Source organism: Oncorhynchus kisutch, linkage group LG30 (assembly GCF_002021735.2).
Source record: "Oncorhynchus kisutch isolate 150728-3 linkage group LG30, Okis_V2, whole genome shotgun sequence".
NCBI classification, from domain to species: domain Eukaryota; kingdom Metazoa; phylum Chordata; class Actinopteri; order Salmoniformes; family Salmonidae; genus Oncorhynchus; species Oncorhynchus kisutch.
Genome location: NC_034203.2, coordinates 24,659,375 through 24,679,300, shown reverse-complemented (window position 1 = coordinate 24,679,300; position 19,926 = coordinate 24,659,375). Strand labels below are relative to the sequence as shown.

Sequence of the window (19,926 nt, the reverse complement as noted above, 5' to 3'; positions counted from 1 at the left end):
ACTCCTCTCCCAATGTACGAGAGAGAGAGAGAGAGAGAGAGAGACAGAGAGAGAGAGAGAGAGAGAGAGAGACCACGGCTAAGTGCTGTTGTTACGCACGATGCAATGCGAAGTGCCTGGAGACAGCCCTTAGCCGTGGTATACGGTCTGATATACCACGGCTGTCAGCCAATCAGCATTCAGGACTCAAACCACCCCGTTTATAATTCCTCTTTTATATTGTCTTTCCATGTCGCTCATTGGCATCGGCTACTTCTATCATTACTTTGATAAGCTGGTCTTAGATATCATTGTATGTAGCCTAGTGTGTTTATCGCTTTTTCACACTTCGTTTCACACTTTGAAGAAGAGCAGTGAGCTCTTCAACTGGAAAGGGCTTCATCTGCGCTTGTGAATTCCATCTTTCATGTTCCTTTCCATACCCATAGCACTTCTGGGAAGCAGAGTTGAGACTTGATTCCTTTTTCTGCCATTGAATGTTTGATCGGAATGAATTGCTTGCGAGTTTTTTCTCAGCTTAAAGGACAGGTCCTGGACGAATCCAATGGACTGACAGTGGATTTTGATTTCCCCTGTGCCTGCAGAATGTTGATTTTGATCTTATAGTTCCACAACTTGAGAATCAACATACAATGGTATTTAACATTCCTCTGTTTCACGCCGATCCGATGGCATCGTTCCAGATTCTCTGGTGATATATCCACGCCAAGCTCCTCTGATACCCGTTTGATCATGTAGCTGAAAGGTCTCCTTTTTCCTTCTTCTGGTAAGGACAATATTCTCATGTTTCATCTCATTCTATTTTCTGCTGGTCCAGTTCATATTCTAAAGTCTGCAACCCTGTTCCCAGAAGGCAAATGTTGTTGTCTTGATCGTTCATGCGCACGCCTTGTGCATGTCTGACACGCTAGACTTCACATTCTTTCAGAGCAAATCTACTTTCTTAACAACAGATTGTAACAGTTGGTTTGTTTTGGTGGCATTGAGAGCATTTCAGCCATGTTTTCCTGGATATCCTTAGCTGTTCATTACTCTCATTTCCGTCTCCAAGTTGCTCCTTGACTTTTCCTCTGAGGTAGCCATGGCTTGTTGGGTTTGTGTCGCTGCGTTGCGTTACCAACTGATTGGTTCGCGGTTGTACATAACTGACCACTCACTCTCTCCCAGTTGCTTGGGGATATATTGATCTGTTGATTTTAGAAGCTTAATTTAAACTCTGTTGTCTGGCTTCTACATATAACCACAGTTTTGTCAGTACAAAACGGAGTTACTCACTCCCCATGCGTCTATACATTCAACTGTCTGGAGCCAACATTCACATGACAGAATAGTATGGCATGGTAAAGAGGACTGGGGGAACACAGGGATTACTTTGCGTCTCTGTTGGCGGTGGATGTGTACGTGCAGGGCTGGGTGATCTTCTCCTGGAGGACGGGAGCCTCGTAGTAATCACTTGGCAGCAGCACCACGTAGTCCTGGGAGGGGGGTGAAGAGCAGAGAGAGAAAATAACAGATGTATGATCTATCCCTCTACCTTTTTGCATCCTTATTTTCTCGTCTGTATATGTTATTACAGATTCTGGTCTCACCAGTAGAAGCCCCTCTGCCCGGATGCGTATGATCCATTTCCCAGGGGTCAGAGAGAAGAGCTCAGAGAAGCCATCGCCAGGGACTGTGAGGTAGGCAGGGGAGGAGCTAGGAGGAAACACCACTTCCTTACTCTGACCTGACCCTGCAGGATACAATCAATCAGTCAGTCAGGATACAGCTGAATGCAGCTAAACACAGCAACACAAGACGCCACAGCTAACAGTACACATGTTGACATGTTTTTATGTAGTTCAAGGTACACTGAATATCAAGGGTGTGTCTAGGCACTCCATGCCATTTCAGGGTAGTAATGCATTGCCAAACAAAAAAAGCAAGGATCAACGAAAGACTTCGATGAAAGCTCAAACCCTTTAACAGCATATACAGTAGGCTTATCTATGTACAGTATCTGTGTTTTTGAGGGTGTATGGGAGATAAAACTGTTTGTGTTCGATTGTTAGGAGATTAATATGACTTGTGTGAAGCAGGAGTTAGAGAGGCAGCCTTACCTTGGCCACCTCGAATATAGGTAGCCGTTACACTACCAGTCACACTGTCCTGGCTGCTGGGGTTAGCGTACCGCAGGACAAGTCGGAACAAGGATCGCCTTGCCTTGTCCACATGCACTGTTACTCTCACTTCACTCTGCAGGGACAGGAGTTAGACAGACTTATGGAGGGGGTGCAGGATGGTGGTGGTGATGGTCGGGGGGAGGGGCGGGTGTTACTCTCTACTGTTAGTAGAATTGAAGGCCATGCTGGTAGACAGCTGGAGATATAGAAAGAGTTAGAGGAGAAGAAGTGCAAGCAGTAAGCTAATATGATCAACAGAGGAGAGCAGAGCAGAGCTAGCCTGGTCCCATGACTACAGGAGTAGTAAGACAGCACAAACAGATCTAAGACCAGTTTATAGCAGAGCTAGCTGGGCAGCAAAGGGGAAACACCCATCACTTACAGTCACAGCAAGAGTGAAAACCAGACTCGTCCACCACCAAGATCCTGGCTCGGACTAGCCCCCTGTGCCGCCATCCCTGTGTGGGCCTGAGGGGGGTAGTGGTGATGTAGCGAAACACTATGTGGAAGGGGCCGGGGAAACCCACAGCTAGCGATAGGATCACCTCTGGCTGAGGAGAAACAGGGGTGGAGTCTGAATTCATGGCACCCTATTCCCTATATAGTGCACTCCTTTTGACCAGAGCCTGGTGAAAAGTAATGCACTAAATAGAGAATAGGGTGCCATTTCAGACACACCAAGGGTTAAGACTGACTGGGAGAATGGCCTGCTTCTTTCCAGAAAGCTACAACCAACATTCTCACCAACACACTCAAAAGAAAAACCCAGCCACCACAACATTCACCACAAAACCCAACTACCATCCACGACCGCCAGACCCAACACATTCGACAGGTTCTAACCTGCAAGGAACCACCAAGAATATCCATCATAAGAAATGCTTGTAGGAGCACTTCCACAGAGAACGTACAGCAGAAATGAGGTTTAAAGCAAAAAGGAAAAAGCCACTACTAAATCATTGAAATGACAGGCAGGTCAGGCAAGCACAGACTGGAGGTCCTTTTATCAAGATAAACATGTGTCTTACCTGTGCTGGGGACATGATGGCGTATCCTCTCCAACTGAATTCCGGGAACTCCTTGGGGTCGTAGCCAAAGCGTACAGGCCTGGCGTTAGGGGTGATGCCATCCTCCACCTCATACCTCAGGTGGTGCAGGCTGGGGAAGTAGTAGTTAGGTGCTGGCCTGGTATTGTCAGACAGGAGGAGCGAGAAGGAGGGAAAGAGGAAAAACAAAACACTTAAGCTATGTTTCATATGTTTGGAACATAATCATGGCAGTCTTGATTTATAATGCATTTATCCTATTATATGAAGATGACTTTTTCAGTTTGTTTCTTGCCATTCATCAGTATGTAACAACATTTGCTCCAAATCCAGGTTTCTTTCAGGATCAAGAAGAGCCTTAGGTGGTGGGCTTGGCCAGAGCATTGTCAGCTCATCGGTGTGGCTGAATTTCAAATAACATTTTTGAGGCCCCCCATCTTGGCGGTGTAGCAACATTAATTTTTTTTTTACAAATGTCCTGCAATTGTACAAATGCTCCATGGAGCTGAGATACATTTTTGCAGTTTTAAAGCACATTTCATGTGATTCTACATACTCTGCCATGGAGCTGTATACATGGGGTTGCTTTGCTGCAGGAGGGACTGGTGCACTTCACAAAATAGATGGGATCATGAGGAGGGAAAATATGTGGATATATTGAAGCAACATCTCAAGACATCAGTCAGGAAGTTAAAGCTTGGTCACAAATGGGTCTTCCAAATGGACAATGACCCCAACCATACTTCCAAAGTTGTGGCAAAATGGCTTAAGGACAACAAAATCAAGGTATTGGGGTGGCCATCGCAAAGCCCTGACCTCAATCCTATAGAAAATTTGTGGGCAGAACTGAAAAAGTGTGTGCGAGCAAGGAGGCCTACAAACCTGACTCAGTTACACCTGCTTTGTCAGGAGGAATGGGCCAAAATTCACCCAATTGTGGGAAGCTTGTGGAAGGTTACCCAAAACTTTTGACCAAAGTTAAACAATTTATAGGCAATGCTACCAAATACTAATTGAGTGTATGTAAACTTCTGACCCACTGGGAATGTGATGAAAGAAATAAAAGCTGAAATAAATCATTCTCTCTACTATTATTCTGCCATTTCACATTCTTAAAATAAAGTGGTGATACTAAGACAGGGATATTTTACTAGGACTAAATGTCAGGAATTGTGAAAAACTGAGTTTAAATGTATTTGGCAAGGTGTATGGAAACTTCCGACTGCTGAGCAAATAGTGCTTTTTGAGGTTGGTTCGGTTTTGGTTTGATTATTAATAATTCATTACGGTGTTCGACTTCGATATATATATTTTTTTAACGTTAAATGCTCTATGCATTATGTGGGTTGAGTGCTGTAACAATAAAGAATGAACCAATGAATAAAAGTCCCATGATGGTAGTGACTGCCCATTACTGCTTATCACTTACTAACCACCATTTAATCACATTGCTTTCCTTCAACATAATATTTCAGTTGTTGTGTATATTACATTTGTGTTAAGACTATTTGATGACTTGATTATTTCATTCCAAGTCATCATCTCCATAGAGCTGCTGCCTATGCTGTCTGGCAAAATCACTATTTTAGTAGTTCTTCAAAGTAAATAAGACATATTTTTATGACTGCTGAATACCAACTATCAATCACTTAGATTATTTATTTTCAGATAGAGATAGCTCACGAAGCAACTGCTCTCTATCCCTCTTTTCTCTTCTCTCCGTCTCAGAACAGACAAGTAGGCACGCAATGGATTATGGTCATTGTAGTTAATTACCACACTTTCTCTGCTAAGCTACATGACCAAAAGTATTTGAACACCTGCTCGTCAAATATCTCATTCCAAAATCATGGGCTTTAATTTGGAGTTGCCCCCCCCCCCCCTTTGTTATAGCAACAATCTCCACTCTTCTGGGAAGGCTTTTCACTAGATGTTCACTAGATTTCTGTGGAAACGTGCTTCCAACCAACCACAAGAGCAGTAGTGAGGTCGGGCATTGATGTTGGGCAATTAGGCCTGGCTTGCAGTCAGCGTTCCAATTAATCCCAAAGGTGTTAGGTGGGGTTGAGGTCAGGGCCCTTCCCCAAATTGTTGCCACAAAGTTGGAAGAACAGAATCATCCAGAAAGTCATTGTATGTTGTAGCATTAAGATTTCCCTTCACTGGAACTAATGAGTCTGAACCATGAAAAACAGCCCCAGACAATTATTCCTCCTCCACCAAAATGTACAGTTGGCACTATAAATTGGGGCAGGTAGCATTCTCCTGGCATCCGCCAAACCCAGATTTGTCCGCCGGGACTTCCAGGTGGTGAAGCGTAATTCATCACTCCAGAGAACGCGCTTCCACTGCTCCAGAGTCCAATGACGTGGGCTTTACAACACTAGCCGACGCTTGGCATTGCGCATGAACAGTTCTTGTGCTGACGTTTCCAGAGGCAGTTTGGAACTCGGTAGTGAGTGTTGCAAACAAGGACAGACGATTTTTACATGTTACGCGCTTCACGGCTGAGCCGCTGTTGCTCCTAGACGTTTCACTTCACAATAACAGCACTTATAGTCGACCAGCGCAGCTCTAGCAGGGCATACATTTGACAAACTGACCTGATGGAAAGGTGGCATCCTGTGAAAGTGCCATGTTGAAAGTCACAGAGCTCTTCAGTAAGACCATTCTACTGCCAATGTTTGACCATGGAGATTTTATACCCCTGTAAGCAACGGGTGTGGCTGAAATAGCCGAATCCACTAATTTGAAGGTGTGTCCACATACTTTTGTGTATATGTATATTGGCCTGTTGGAAACTACAACTCTGTACTACATCACACTGTAATGAACACAATGGGAGACAGCGAGCTGGTTTCAAGCGTAGGGCGCAGCAGGTGTTTATTTATAAAGGGCCATAGGAAGAGGCAGGTAGCTGGGTCCAGGGGCAGGCAGAAGGGCATACACAGTGAGTCCAAAAAGGCAACAGTACAGGCAGGGAAAAGGCTAGTAACGTCGTCTGGGAGATCAGGCAGTAGGTAGTTAACAGGAAATCTGATAGGCTAAAGTACAGGCAGGGAATAGGCAAAAGGCATCGTTAGTGAGGCAGGCAAAAACTATCATACACGGAAGGATTACATGATGTGAAAAACAGAGCTCAGAATAGAAGCGTGTCACAAAACAAACAATACCTCACAATGATGGGGTACAAAGAACTGAACTAAAAAGTGTGTGATAATGACATACAGGTGTGTGAACAGGTGATCAGAATTCAGATGATTGGGATCTGGAGAGTGAGCTGCGTTCAGGGGATCTACGTGTTTGAGAGTGTGAGTTGGAAGCAGATGTTACACACACAGTTTGGGCTTTGATCTGATTTATCTTTAGAGAAATTGTGCATTGCCCTCATAGAAAAAAAATTATGGAATTCAAATAATTGAACCAATGTTGGTCAATTAGTTGTTTAAAAACCCCAAAACAGAAATTTTAGTTAGTCACTCAGAACTAGACACTGAAAAAATGCTAAGCGGCCCACCCAAGGGTTTCAATGGAAGAAAAAAACGTTAATTTATGTGATAACTTGAGAAGCAATAAATCCTGTCATTGTGTGTTTAGTTTCAGTCAGTCCTTACTCATTGCAGGTGCGGCCCACTATGTTCTTCCGACACTGGCATTGTCCAGACATCTCGTCACACACTCTGCTGATGGCCCCACCCATATCACACTGGCAGCCTATCAGAGAGAGGCAGCAGGTCAACGAGGTCATTCTGATTAAAACAACCATAACAGATCATAAAGTCAACTCCTGACTCGAGGTAGTTCACTACCTTACATGTTAATTATTGATCTATTACTCACACAACATGTTTGGTCAAGTGAGACAGTCTTTGTAAGACAAAGACACACCTTTGTGACACATTCTATGGTTGATTAAGCTACTTCCCCACACGTTAGACAAACTGATAAGATAAAAAGAAGATTGTGTATTTATAGGAAGCCAGTCTGCTTCATGGTAGGTGACTCACCTTGACAGCCAAAATAGTTCCTCTTCTGCAGCAGGTAGTAGCCCTCCTTGCATGTGTCACAGGTATGGCTGCACACGTTGGGCTTGCAAAAACACTGCCCACTTTTCTACAATAGTAGACAATGCTGAAGTTAATGGGGAACTGCTTGTGAGAGGTGAACCTTGCAAAGTAAATTTAATTATTACACTACTAAATCACAGGGATAATCAACGAGGGACTATGCCTTCTATGGAAAATAATGAACTACGCGCTAGTTGCATTATTTTCCAGAGAACGCACAGAGCCCTGAATTGATTATCCCTTTTATACCATGGCTGTAATTTAACACATTTGCTGGTAGAAATGTGTTCAACATCCACTGAAGTAGCTAGCAAGTTTACTAGATAGCTACAGTTATTTCACTGGTAACCAAACAACAGACTTGTTTGCTATTATGAAAATCAAATTCAACAATGCCAATAATGTTTTCAATTCGACTTTGCTTTCAAAAGCAGCTCAAACAATAGCCACTGAATTATACCGTGCATATATACAGTGCGTTATAGAAAGGCCTTCAACAATGCCATGGTTTAAAGGAAAATATCCAAAACAAATGGACCCCTTAGTTAAACATTAAGCGATTTATGGTAAAATTGTGTATAACTCAGTTAGTACTGGTGTGCTGGACATATGGCAGTAGAGTATGAGCAGACAGAGGTAGACAGACTCACCTGTTGACACTCTCCTACCCCACTCAGGGTCCCTTTGACATCACAGTGACACTCTGGGAGAGAGATAGGAAGTATAAAGTGAGAAAAGTCTGCTCTATAGGTACAACTTGAGACAAATGAGTCACACATTATTCAGCGACGCAATGACAATACAATAGACCATAAGCAGAGAAGTGATAGAATAACAAATACGGTAAAAGGGAAGATTAAAAGAGTGAGAAACAAAGAGAGAGAAACAGAGGGGGGGGGGGGGAGCGAGAGAGAGAGAGAAATGAAGAGGTAGGGCACTGTAGGGTATAGGGAACAAGACTCTATTTCCGGATTCCACCACTTTCATGGGTGAAAAACAGCAGCAACAACAAATGTAAATCTTCTGAGCTGCACATATCCACAAAAGACCAGGGGAGCCACTGCTCTCTTACTCTCCTAAACCTGTCAACCATCAGAGAACAATCGTCAGTATTCATCCAGCCACAGTAAAACCTGAGGAATTCCTAAATATTAAAATATCTTCTTTCTAACTTCCCTCCATCCATATACTGTATCTTCTGGCAGCAGGCAGGCAAGCAGTGGTGATAACATTCTTGCAGAACTGTAACTTTAGACAGGTATCTGGACAAAGGCTGGGGCTGTTTCTACACTGTACTCACTGGCTGGTTGAGGAGAGGCAGTTCTGTACATGGTAGAATTATGAGGATGGGGGGCAGATGTTTTATGCAGAGAGTTCTCTCCACAATAACCCACATATAGTACCAGTCAAAAGTTTGGACACACCTACTCATTCAATGGTTTTTCTTTATTTGTACTATTTTCTACATTGTAGAATCATAGTGAACATCAAAATATTGAAATAACATATATGGAATCATGTAGTAACCAAAAAAAGTTATATATGTTGTATTTGAGATTCTTCAAAGTAGCCACCCTTTGCCTCGATGACAGCTTTGCACACTCTTGGCAATCTCTCAACCAGCTTCACCTGGAATGCTTTTCCAACAGTTTTGAAGGAGTTCCCGCATATGCTGAGCACTTGTTGGCTGCTTTTCGTTCACTCTGCGGTCCAACTCATCCCAATTGGGTTGAGGTCGGGTGATTGTGGAGGCCTGGTCATTGGCTGCAGCACTCCATTACTCTCCTTGGTCAAATAGCCCTTACACAGCCTGGAGGTGTGCTGGGCAATTGTCCTGTTGAAAAACAAATGATAGTCCCACTAAGTGCAAACCAGATGGGATGGCGTATCTCTGCAGAATGCTGTGGTAGCCATGCTGGTTAAGAGTCCCTTAAATTCTAAATAAACTCAGCAATAAAAGAAAAGTCCCCCTTTCAGGACCCAAATAACTTTACAGATCTTCATTGTAAAGGGTTTAAACACTGTTTCCCATCCTTGTCCAATGAACCATAAACAATAAATGAACATGCACTTGTTGAACGGTCATTAAGACACTAACAGCTTAGAGATGGTAAGAAATTAAGGTCACAGTTATGAAAACTTAGGAGACTAAAGAGGCCTTTCTACTGACTCTGAAAAACACCAAAAGAAAGATGCCCAGGGTCTCTGCTCATCTGCGTGAACGTGCCTTAGGCATGCTGCAAGGAGGCATGAGGACTGCAGATGTGGCCAGGGCATTAAATTGCAATGTCCGTACTGTGAGACGCCTAAGACAGCACTACAGGGAGACATGACGGACACCTGATCGTCCTCGCAGTGGCAGACCACGTGTAACAACACAGGATCGGTATATCCGAACATCACACCTGCGGGACAGGTACAGGATGGCAACAACTGCTCAAGTTACACCAGGAACGCACAATCCCTCCATCAGTGCTCAGACTGTCCGCAATAGGTTGAGAGAAGCTGGACTGAGGGCTTGTAGGCCTGTTGTAAGGCAGGTCCTTACCAGACATCAGCGGCAACAACGTCGCCTGGACCAGACAGGATTGGCAAAAAGTGCTCTTCACTGACGAGTCGTGGTTTTGTTTCACCAGGGGTGATGGTCGGATTCGCATTTATCGTTGAAGGAATGAGCTACACTGAGGCCTGTAATCTGGAGCGGGATCGGAGGGTGAGGTCCATTCCCCCCAGAAATGTCCGGAAACTTGCAGGTGCCTTGGTGGAAGAGTGGGGTAACATATCAAGAACTGGCAAATCTGGTGCAGTCCATGAGGAGATGCACTGCAGTACTTAATGCAGCAGGTGGGCACACCAGATACTGACTGTTACTTTTGATTTTGACCCCCCCTTTGTTCAGGGGACACATTATTCAATTTCTGTTAGTTACATGTCTGTGTAACTTGTTCAGTTTATGTCTCAGTTGTTGAATCTTGTTATGTTCATACAAATATTTACTCATGTTAAGTTTGCTGAAAATAATGGCAGTTGACAGTGAGGACGTTTCTTTTTTTGCTGAGTTTAAATCACTGACAGTGCCACCAGCAACGCACCCCCACACCATCACATCCGTTCACCTAGTCCACATCCCACAAATACACGGCGGTTGGAACCAAAAATCTAAATTTTGGACAAGTCAGACCAAAGGACAGATTTCCACCAGTCTAATGCCCATTGCTCATGTTTCTAGGCCCATCAAGTCTCTTCTTCTTATTGGTGTCCTTTAGTAGTGGTTTCTTTACAGCAAATCGACCATGAATGCCTGATTCATGCAGTCTCCTCTGAACAGTTGATGTTGAGATGTGTCTGTTACTTGAACTCTGAAGCATTTATTTTGGCTACAATTTCTGATGAACTTATCCTCTTTAGCAGAGGTTACTCTGGGTCTTCCTTTCCTGTGGAGGTCCTCATGAGAACCAGTTTCATCATAGTGCTTGATGGTTTTTGCGACTGCACTTGAAGAAACTCAAAGTTCTTGGCATTTTGTGGACTGACAGACCTTCGTGACTTAGTATTGATGGGCTGTTGTTTCCCTTTGCTTATTTGAGCTGTTCTTGCCATAACACGGACTTGGTCTTTTACAAAATAGGGCTATCTTCTGTATACCACCCCTACCTTGTCACAGCACAACTGATTGACACAAATGCATTAAGGACAGAAATTCCACAAATTAACTTCTAACAAGGCACACCTGCTAATTTAAATGCATTGCAGGTGACTACCTCATGAAGCTGGTTGAGAGAATGTCAAGAGTGTGCAAAGCTGTCATCAAGGCAAAGGGTGACAACTTTGAAGAATCTCAAATATATTTTGATTTGTTTAATACTTTTTTGGTTACTACATGATTCAATATGTGTTATTTCATAGTTTTGATGTCTTCACTATTATTTTACAATGTAGAAATAATAAAAAATAAAGAAAAACCCTTGAATGAGTAGGTGTCTAAACCTTTGACTGGTATTGTATGTCCTACTGTAACGGCGTTCTTCGTTTGTTGAAAGAGAGTCGGACCGAAATGCAGCGTGGTGGTTACTCATGTTCTTTAATGAAGAAAAAGCGATACATGAAATAACTAAATAAATACAAAAAACAACAAACGGAACGTGAAACCTAATTACAGCCTATCTGGTGAACACTACACAGAGACAGGAACAATCACCCACGAAAGACAAAGCGAAACTCAGGCTACCTAAATACGGTTCCCAATCAGAGGCAATGAGAATCACCTGACTGATGATTGAGAACCGCCTCAGGCAGCCAAGCCTATACAACACCCCTAATCAGCCGCGATCCCAAATACAACAAACCCCAATACGAAATACAATAACATAAACCCCTGTCACACCCTGGTCTGACCAAATATATAACGAAAACACTAAGACCAAGGCGTGACAGAACCCCCCCCCCCCAAGGTGCGGACTCCCGGACGCACCTCAAAACCAAAGGGAGGGTCCGGGTGGGCGTCTGTCATTGGTGGGGGCTCCGGCTCGGGACGTGGACCCCACTTCATTAATGTCCTCGTTCCTCCCCTTCGCGTCCTGGGATAATCCACCCTCGCCGCCGACCATGGCCTAATAGTCCTCACCCAGAACCCCACAGAACTGAGGAGCAGCTCGTGACTGAGGGGCATCTCGGGACTGAGGGGCAGCTCGGGACTGAGGGGCAGCTCGGGACTGAGGCAGCTCGGGACTGAGGGGCAGCTCGGGACTGAGGGGCAGCCCGGAACTGAGGGGCAGCCCGGAACTGAGGGGCAGCCCGGAACAGAGGGGCAGCCCGGAACAGAGGGGAAGCCCGGAACAGAGGGGAAGCCCAGTACTGAGAGGAAGCCCAGTACTGAGAGGAAGCCTAGTACTGAGATGAAGCTCAGGTAGGTAGTAGGCTCCGGTAGATCCTGGCTGGCTGGCGGATCTGGAAGATTCAAGTTGACTAGCAGATCTGGAAGATTCTGGTTGACTAGCAGATCTGGAAGATTCTGGTTGACAGGCTGATCTGGAAGAATCTGGTTGACAGGCTGATCTGGAAGAATCTGGTTGACAGGCTGATCTGGAAGAATCTGGTTGACTGGCAGATCTAGAAGATCATGGCTGACTGGCGGATCTAGTTGCTCTATGCAAACTGACAGCTCTGACTGCTCCATGCAGGCTGACAGCTCCTTGCAGACTGGCAGCTCTTTGCAGACTGACAGCTCTGACTGCTCCATGCAGGCTGACAGCTCCTTGCAGACTGACAGCTCCTTGCAGACTGACAGCTCCTTGCAGACTGACAGCTCCCTGCAGACTGGCAGCTCCTTGCAGACTGACAGCTCTGACTGCTCCATGCAGGCTGACAGCTCCTTGCAGACTGGCAGCTCCTTGCAGACTGGCAGCTCCTTGCAGACTGGCAGCTCCTTGCAGACTGGCAGCTCCTTGCAGACTGACAGCTCCTTGCAGACTGACAGCTCTGGCTGCTTCATGCAGACTGGCAGCTCCTTGCAGACTGGCAGCTCCTTGCAGACTGGCAGCTCCTTGCAGACTGGCAGCTCCTTGCAGACTGACAGCTCCTTGCAGACTGACAGCTCTGACTGCTCCATGCAGGCTGACAGCTCCTTGCAGACTGACAGCTCCTTGCAGACTGGCAGCTCCTTGCAGACTGGTAGCTCCTTGCAGACTGACAGCTCTGGCTGCTTCATGCAGACTGACAGCTCTGACTGCTCCATGCAGGCTGACAGCACCCTGCAGACTGGCAGCTCCTTGCAGACTGGCAGCTCTTTGCAGACTGACAGCTCTGGCTGCTTCATGCAGACTGACAGCTCTGACTGCTCCATGCAGGCTGACAGCACCTTGCAGACTGGCAGCTCCTTGCAGACTGAGAGCACCCTGAAGACTGGCAGCTCAGGCTGCTTCAAACAGGCAGGAGGCTCCGGCAGCGCTGTAGAGAAGAAAGGCTCTGATAGCGCTAAACAGGCCGGAGACTCCGACAGCGCAGGAGAGGAGGAAAACGCTGGCTGTGCTGAACAGACAGGAGACTCCGGTAGCGCAGGAGAGGAGAAAGGCTCCGACAGCGCTGGAGAGGCGGGAGACTCCGACAGCGCAAGAGGGAAGGAATGCTCTGGCTGTGCTGAACAGGCGGGAGACTCCGACAGAGCAGGAGAGGCGAGGCGCACTGTAGGCCTGATGCGTGGTGCGGGCACTGGTGATACTGGAGCGAGGACACGCACAGGAAGCCTGGTGCGGGGAGCTGCTACCGGAGGACTGGTGTGTGGAGGTGGCACAGGATGTGCAAGGCTAGGGATGTGCACAGGAGGCCTGGTGCGTGAGGCTGGCACCAACTTCACCAGCCGACTAACACGCACCTCAGGACGAGTATGGAGCGCTAACTCAGGTGCCATCAAATCCCCGACACGATCCGTCAGACGAATATGGTATCTATAGCACCAAGCTAGCAACTCCCTCATTACTCTCCACTCCACTTTCCCCATTAACTCCTTCACAGTCTCTGCTTCGCTCACCTCTAACACCGGCTCTGGTTCTGGTCTCCTCCTTGGCTCCTCACGATAAACAAGGAGAGTTGGCTCAGGTCCATCTCCTGACTCAGCCACTCTCCCTCTGAGCCCCAATACATTTTTTGGGGTGACTCTCGGGTTTCGCTCTGCGCCGCCGTGTCTGTTTCTCCAACTCCATTCGCCTATAGCCTTCTTCGCACTGCTCCAACGAATCCCATGCGGGCTCCTGCACTCTCTCTGGGTCGGCCGCCCACCTGTCGATTTCCTCCCACGTCTTATACTCCATGCCATCCAATACGTCTTCCCCTGTCCATTCCTCCTTTCGCTTTTCCTGCGGTCGCTGCCTGTAACCACGCCGCTTGGTCCGTGTGTGGTGGGTGATTCTGTAACGGCGTTCTTCGTTTGTAGAAAGAGAGTCGGACCGAAATGCAGCGTGGTGGTTACTCATGTTCTTTAATGAAGAAAAAGCGATACATGAAATAACTAAATAAATACAAAAAACAACAAACGGAACGTGAAACCTAATTACAGCCTATCTGGTGAACACTACACAGAGACAGGAACAATCACCCACGAAAGACAAAGCGAAACTCAGGCTACCTAAATACGGTTCCCAATCAGAGGCAATGAGAATCACCTGACTGATGATTGAGAACCGCCTCAGGCAGCCAAGCCTATACAACACCCCTAATCAGCCGCGATCCCAAATACAACAAACCCCAATACGAAATACAATAACATAAACCCCTGTCACACCCTGGCCTGACCAAATATATAACGAAAACACAAAACACTAAGACCAAGGCGTGACACCTACAATTCCACTGTAAGGTTATTCTTGGACTTTCACAAAGATATTCATTTAAAACCTTGAGCTTTTACCTCCTGAAACACAGTTTAAATGACTGCTGTTAGTTAAACACCAAAGAGATAAAGTAAAATAAAATGTGAAAGGAAAAAATACAAAAAACATCACATTTACACAAATATTCAGACCCTTTACTCAGTACCTTGTTGAAGCCCCTTTGGCAGTGATTACAGCCTCGAGTCTACTTGGGTATGACGCTACACGTTTGGCACACCTGTATTTGGGGGAGTTTCTCCCATTCTTCTCTGTAGATCCTCTCAAGCTCTGTCGGGTTGGATGGGGAGCGCACAACTATTTTCAGGTCTCTCCAGAGATGTTCGATCGGGTTCAAGTCTGGGCTCTGGCTGGGCGGCTCAAGGACATTCAGACACTTGTCCCGAAGCCACTCCTGCGTTGTCTTGGCTGTGTGCTCAGGGTCCTGTTGAAAGGTGAACCTTCGCCCCAGTCTGAGGTCCTGAGTGCTCTGGAGCAGTTTTTCATCAAGGATCACTCTACTTTTCTCTGTTCATCATTCCCTCGATCCTGGCTAGTCCTCACAGCATGATGGTGCCACCACCATGCTTCACCGTAGGGATGGTGCCAGGTTTGAATCCAAATCAAATCAAATCAAATTTATTTATATAGCCCTTCGTACATCAGCTGATATCTCAAAGTGCTGTACAGAAACCCAGCCTAAAACCCCAAACAGCAAGCAATGCAGGTGTAGAAGCACGGTGGCTAGGAAAAACTCCCTAGAAAGGCCAATACCTAGGAAGAAACCTAGAGAGGAACCAGGCTATGTGGGGTGGCCAGTCCTCTTCTGGCTGTGCCGGGTGGAGATTATAACAGAACATGGCCAATATGTTCAAATGTTCATAAATGACCAGCATGGTCGAATAATAATAAGGCAGAACAGTTGAAACTGGAGCAGCAGCACAGTCAGGTGGAAGTTGAAACTGGAGCAGCAGCATGGCCAGGTGGACTGGGGACAGCAAGGAGTCATCATGTCAGGTAGTCCTGGGGCATGGTCTTAGGGCTCAGGTCAGTTGAAACTGGAACAGCAGCATGGCCAGGTGGCAGGGGACAGCAAGGAGTCATCATGTCAGGTAGTCCTAGGGCATGGTCCTAGGGCTCAGGTCCTCCGAGAGAGAGAAAGAAAGAGAGAAGGAGAGAATTAGAGAACGCACACTTAGATTCACACAGGACACCGAATAGGACAGGAGAAGTACTCCAGATATAACAAACTGACCCCAGCCCCCCGACACATAAACTACTGCAGCATAAATACTGGAGGCTGAGACAGGAGGGGTCAGGAGACACTGTGGCCCCATCCGAGGACACCCCCAGGACAATCCAGACGTGACGCTTCAGGCCAAAGTGTTCAATCTTGGCTTCATCAGACCAGAGAATCTTGTTTCTCATGGCCTGAGAGTCCTTTAGGTGCCTTTTGGCAAACTCCAAGTGGGATGTCATGTGCATTTTACTGAAAAGTGGCTTCCATCTGGCCACTCTACCTAATTGGTGGAATGCTGTAGAGATGGTTGGCCTTCTGCAAGGATCTCCCATCTCCACAGAGGAACTCTGGAGCTCTGTCAGAATGACCATCAGGTTCTTGGTCACCTCCCCGGTTGCTCAGTTTGGCCGGGCGGCCAGCTCTTGGAAGAATCTAGGTGGTTCCAAACTTCTTCCATTTAAGAATGATGGAGGCCACTGTGTTCTTGGGGACCTTCAATGCTGCGGAAATGTTTTGGTATGCTTCCTTGATCTGTGTATCGATACAATCCTGTGGTCTTCAATCCTGTCGTAGAAACATCTCAAGGATGATCAATGGAAACAGGATGCACCTGAGCTCAGAGCAAAAGGTCTAAATACTTATGTAAATAAGGTTTTTTAGTGTTTGCAAACATTCTAAAAACCTGTTTTCACTTTGCCATTATGGGGCACTGTGTGTAGATTGATGAGGAACATTTTATATTTAATCAATTTTAGAATAAGGCTGGACACTTTCCGAATGAACTGTATGCCTGCCCAAATCATAATCCCACCGCCACCATGGGCACTACGTTCACAATAATGACATCAGAAAACTGCTTGCCATCTGCCCGGTACAGTTGAAACCAGATTAATCCATGAAGAGCACTCTTCTCCAGCGTGCCAGTGGCCATCGAAGGTGAGCATTCCCCTACTGAAGTCGGTGACGACGCCAAACTGCAGTCAGGTTAAGACCCTGGTGAGGATGATGAGCACGCAGATGAGCATCCCTGAGACAGTTTTTGCAGGAATTCTTCTGTTTTGCAAACCCACAGCTTCACCAGCTGTCCGGAAGGCTGGTTTCAATTGATACCACTGGTTTAGAAGTCAGATGAGGTAGTCCTGGGCTGGCGTGGTTACATGTGGTCTTGTCACGATCATCGTAATCACATTCAGACCAAAGCGCAGTGTGAAATCGGTTCGACATATTTTATTTGAAGTGAACCGTACAAAAACAATAAAGAATCAATTAAACGTGACGTTCTGGAGTGCTCACAGGCAACAACACAAAACAAGATCCCACAATACACAGTGGGGAAATGGCTGCCTAAATATGATCCCCAATCAGAGACAACGATAAACAGCTGGTTCTGATTGGGAACCATACCAGGCCAACATAGAAATAAAACAACCTAGATTACCGACCCTAGTCACACCCCGACCTAACCAAAATAGAGAATAAAAAGGCTCTCTATGGTCAGGTCGTGACAGGTCTGCGGTTGTGCAGCCGGATGGACGTACGGCTAAATTATCAGAAATGAAGTTGGAAGCGGCTTATAATAAGGAAATTAACATTAAATTCTCTAAAATGACGTTGGAAGCGGTTTATGGTAAGGAAATCAACATTCAATTCTCTGGCAACAGCTCTGGTGGACATCCCTGCAATATGCATGCCAATTGCACACTTCCTCAAAACTGTGGCATTGTGTTGTGTGACAAAACTGCACATTTTAAAGTGGCCTTATATTGTCACCAGCACAAGTTGCACCTATGTAGTGATCATGTTGTTTAATCAGCTTCTTGATATGCCACACCTGTCAGGTGGATGGATTATCTTGGCAAAGGATGTAAACAAATTTGTGCCTAAAATTGTAGAGAAGTAAGCTTTTTGTGCATATGGAACATATCTGGGATCTTTAATTTCACCTCATGAAGCACGTTCCGTTTATATTTTTGTTCAGTGTACATCAGGATGTCATGAAGGCTTCATTTTAAAATGAGTATCTGTTATGAGTGGAGCAGGACAGTATAGCTGCAGAGATACATTAGTCGAGTAAGATCATATTCAGGTCACCCACCTATACAGCCGCTGGGGTTCTCTGTTGCTAGGTTCCAGTAGAGCGGTTTACATGTATCACACAGGGTTCCATCCACATTGGGCAGGCAGCCACAGGAACCCTATATCAGGATGACACACACGTGCAGACAGACACATCCGAAAGATCATTTAGATATTTGATTTGGAATTTTAAGACCCCTTGAAGTGTCAAAAAGAAAAAAACGTTTTTTTTATTTAAATAAAACATGTTTTGGCCTTCCTGCTATCTCTAAGGAGACGGATTAGGGGAGTCCAGGGGGTGAATTACTGCCTCACACTACAGAAAGAGGAGATAGGTTCCTGCCCCATGGGCCCATCTGGCTTAGACAAGGCTACGTAATTACAGCGTATTGCTTAAACAGTAGTAGATATGCTTTTTTTTTAATGCGGAAACAAAACCCTACAACTAAGGTCAAATGTTTCAATAACCATTCACAATGGTAGTGATGTTTTCTTTCCAACAAAACATTTCACACAAAGCAACCCCGCCACACCTCTGGAAATCCTGTGTTTCAGAAGCATTGCTGCATCTTTTTCCTCTGTAATATTTAAGGAAGTCGCATTTTCTCTTGTAGGTCCTCCCATTACCTCAGCCAATAAAACTATAAAGAATATAAAGAACGAAGAGGCTTACAGTGGGCCATGTTGGGGGAGGCAAAAAAAACTACAAGTATTTCTCAGTCAGCCATGTTGTGGGAGGCATAGGTTGCATACCGTTTGTGGATCTGCTGTGGTGACCTCTGACCCTGCTGGGTTACACTGGCTGATAGAGGCTGGAATAGAAGATGTAAAAACGTCTGTAAAAACTTCACGCAAATTGTTATTTTATGAAGAAGAAAGACAGCTGTGCTCCACGGAATACATTTACAGAACAGTACTTTGTTGGCAAGGTCACACCAGGGGTGACTGAAGTAACTTATATCACACGGCTGGATATGAAAACTCTCTCTACAATTATCCATTTTACACGTTGTATAAATCACATTGAGAAATGTTTGCCTAATAGTCTATGTCCCCCTCTACTTCTATGCTGTCTAAATAAACCCCCAAAATATGAAGGGAGTTTTTTTTAAATGCAAAGAAAGAATCTAGTGAGGTATCCTGAACACTGTGGAAAGCAGAGGCCTGACACAGAACAACGATCACATTGCTGGCCCACCACCCCAGGGCGACACAGACAACGGCCTGATACTGGGTTACACATGGGGTCATAGGAACCCTCCCCAGAAAACTGGCAGACTGGGGAGAGAGAAAGGCACAGTGAGAGGGACTGTGAGATGTGTCATGGTAGAATGAGATGACGTAGTGTCAAATTAAATGCCTCTAACAGCACAGATCATAGTAAATCTGCAATATGTATCTTTTAAAGACAGGAATACACTCATGTTTAAATGGATCAAGTCTATATGGGTCAGCTTTGCTTTCAGTGATTTGTTTTGTTCAGACAACTATGGGTAGATCATAAAAATAGAATGACTAGACAAGACAGATTTTATTTATGTGGGGTAAATCAACATGGGCTTTAAGGGTCATTGTGGGAGAATCTGTAGTTACAGTGCTGAATAGGGTCATTAAACCCTGTGAGACTACACATCAGTTTTTCCATCAGCAGCAGCTAGGTCATGTAAAGGTTGATGTGGGCGAATCAGTGTCTGCAGTGCAATAGCCCTCCCGTGGGTGTGGCCAAAACAAAAGGGTGAAAACACGCACAGGCACAGTCTGGGTATCCATAGTAACTGGGGGCACACTGGTCACATTGCTGTCCCACGTAGTTGGCACGGCAATGGCACTGTCCGTTGGGCCCGCAGACTCTGTCAGTTGCACCTGCACCGTCACAACGACACACTGTCACTGTGAAAAGAAGTGGTGGGAAAGAGATGACTGTTTCTGTCTACTACAGGTTGAATTTGGTCAATAATGAAACAAAACAATTAA

At 45.6% G+C, this 19,926-nt stretch overlaps 1 protein-coding gene across 1 annotated transcript in view; it reads right to left on the bottom strand.

Moving 5' to 3' along the window:
- LOC109874715 (laminin subunit alpha-3-like) overlaps positions 1–19,926 on the bottom strand; it is a 110,258-nt gene that overhangs the window by 40,717 nt on the left and 49,615 nt on the right. The window contains 10 exon segments of the mRNA XM_031809694.1: positions 1,372–1,475; positions 1,590–1,732; positions 2,545–2,713; positions 3,191–3,347; positions 6,823–6,922; positions 7,216–7,321; positions 7,926–7,978; positions 17,972–18,071; positions 18,706–18,764; positions 19,702–19,842. Of these exon segments, the coding sequence (XP_031665554.1) occupies positions 1,372–1,475; positions 1,590–1,732; positions 2,545–2,713; positions 3,191–3,347; positions 6,823–6,922; positions 7,216–7,321; positions 7,926–7,978; positions 17,972–18,071; positions 18,706–18,764; positions 19,702–19,842 (1,132 nt within the window).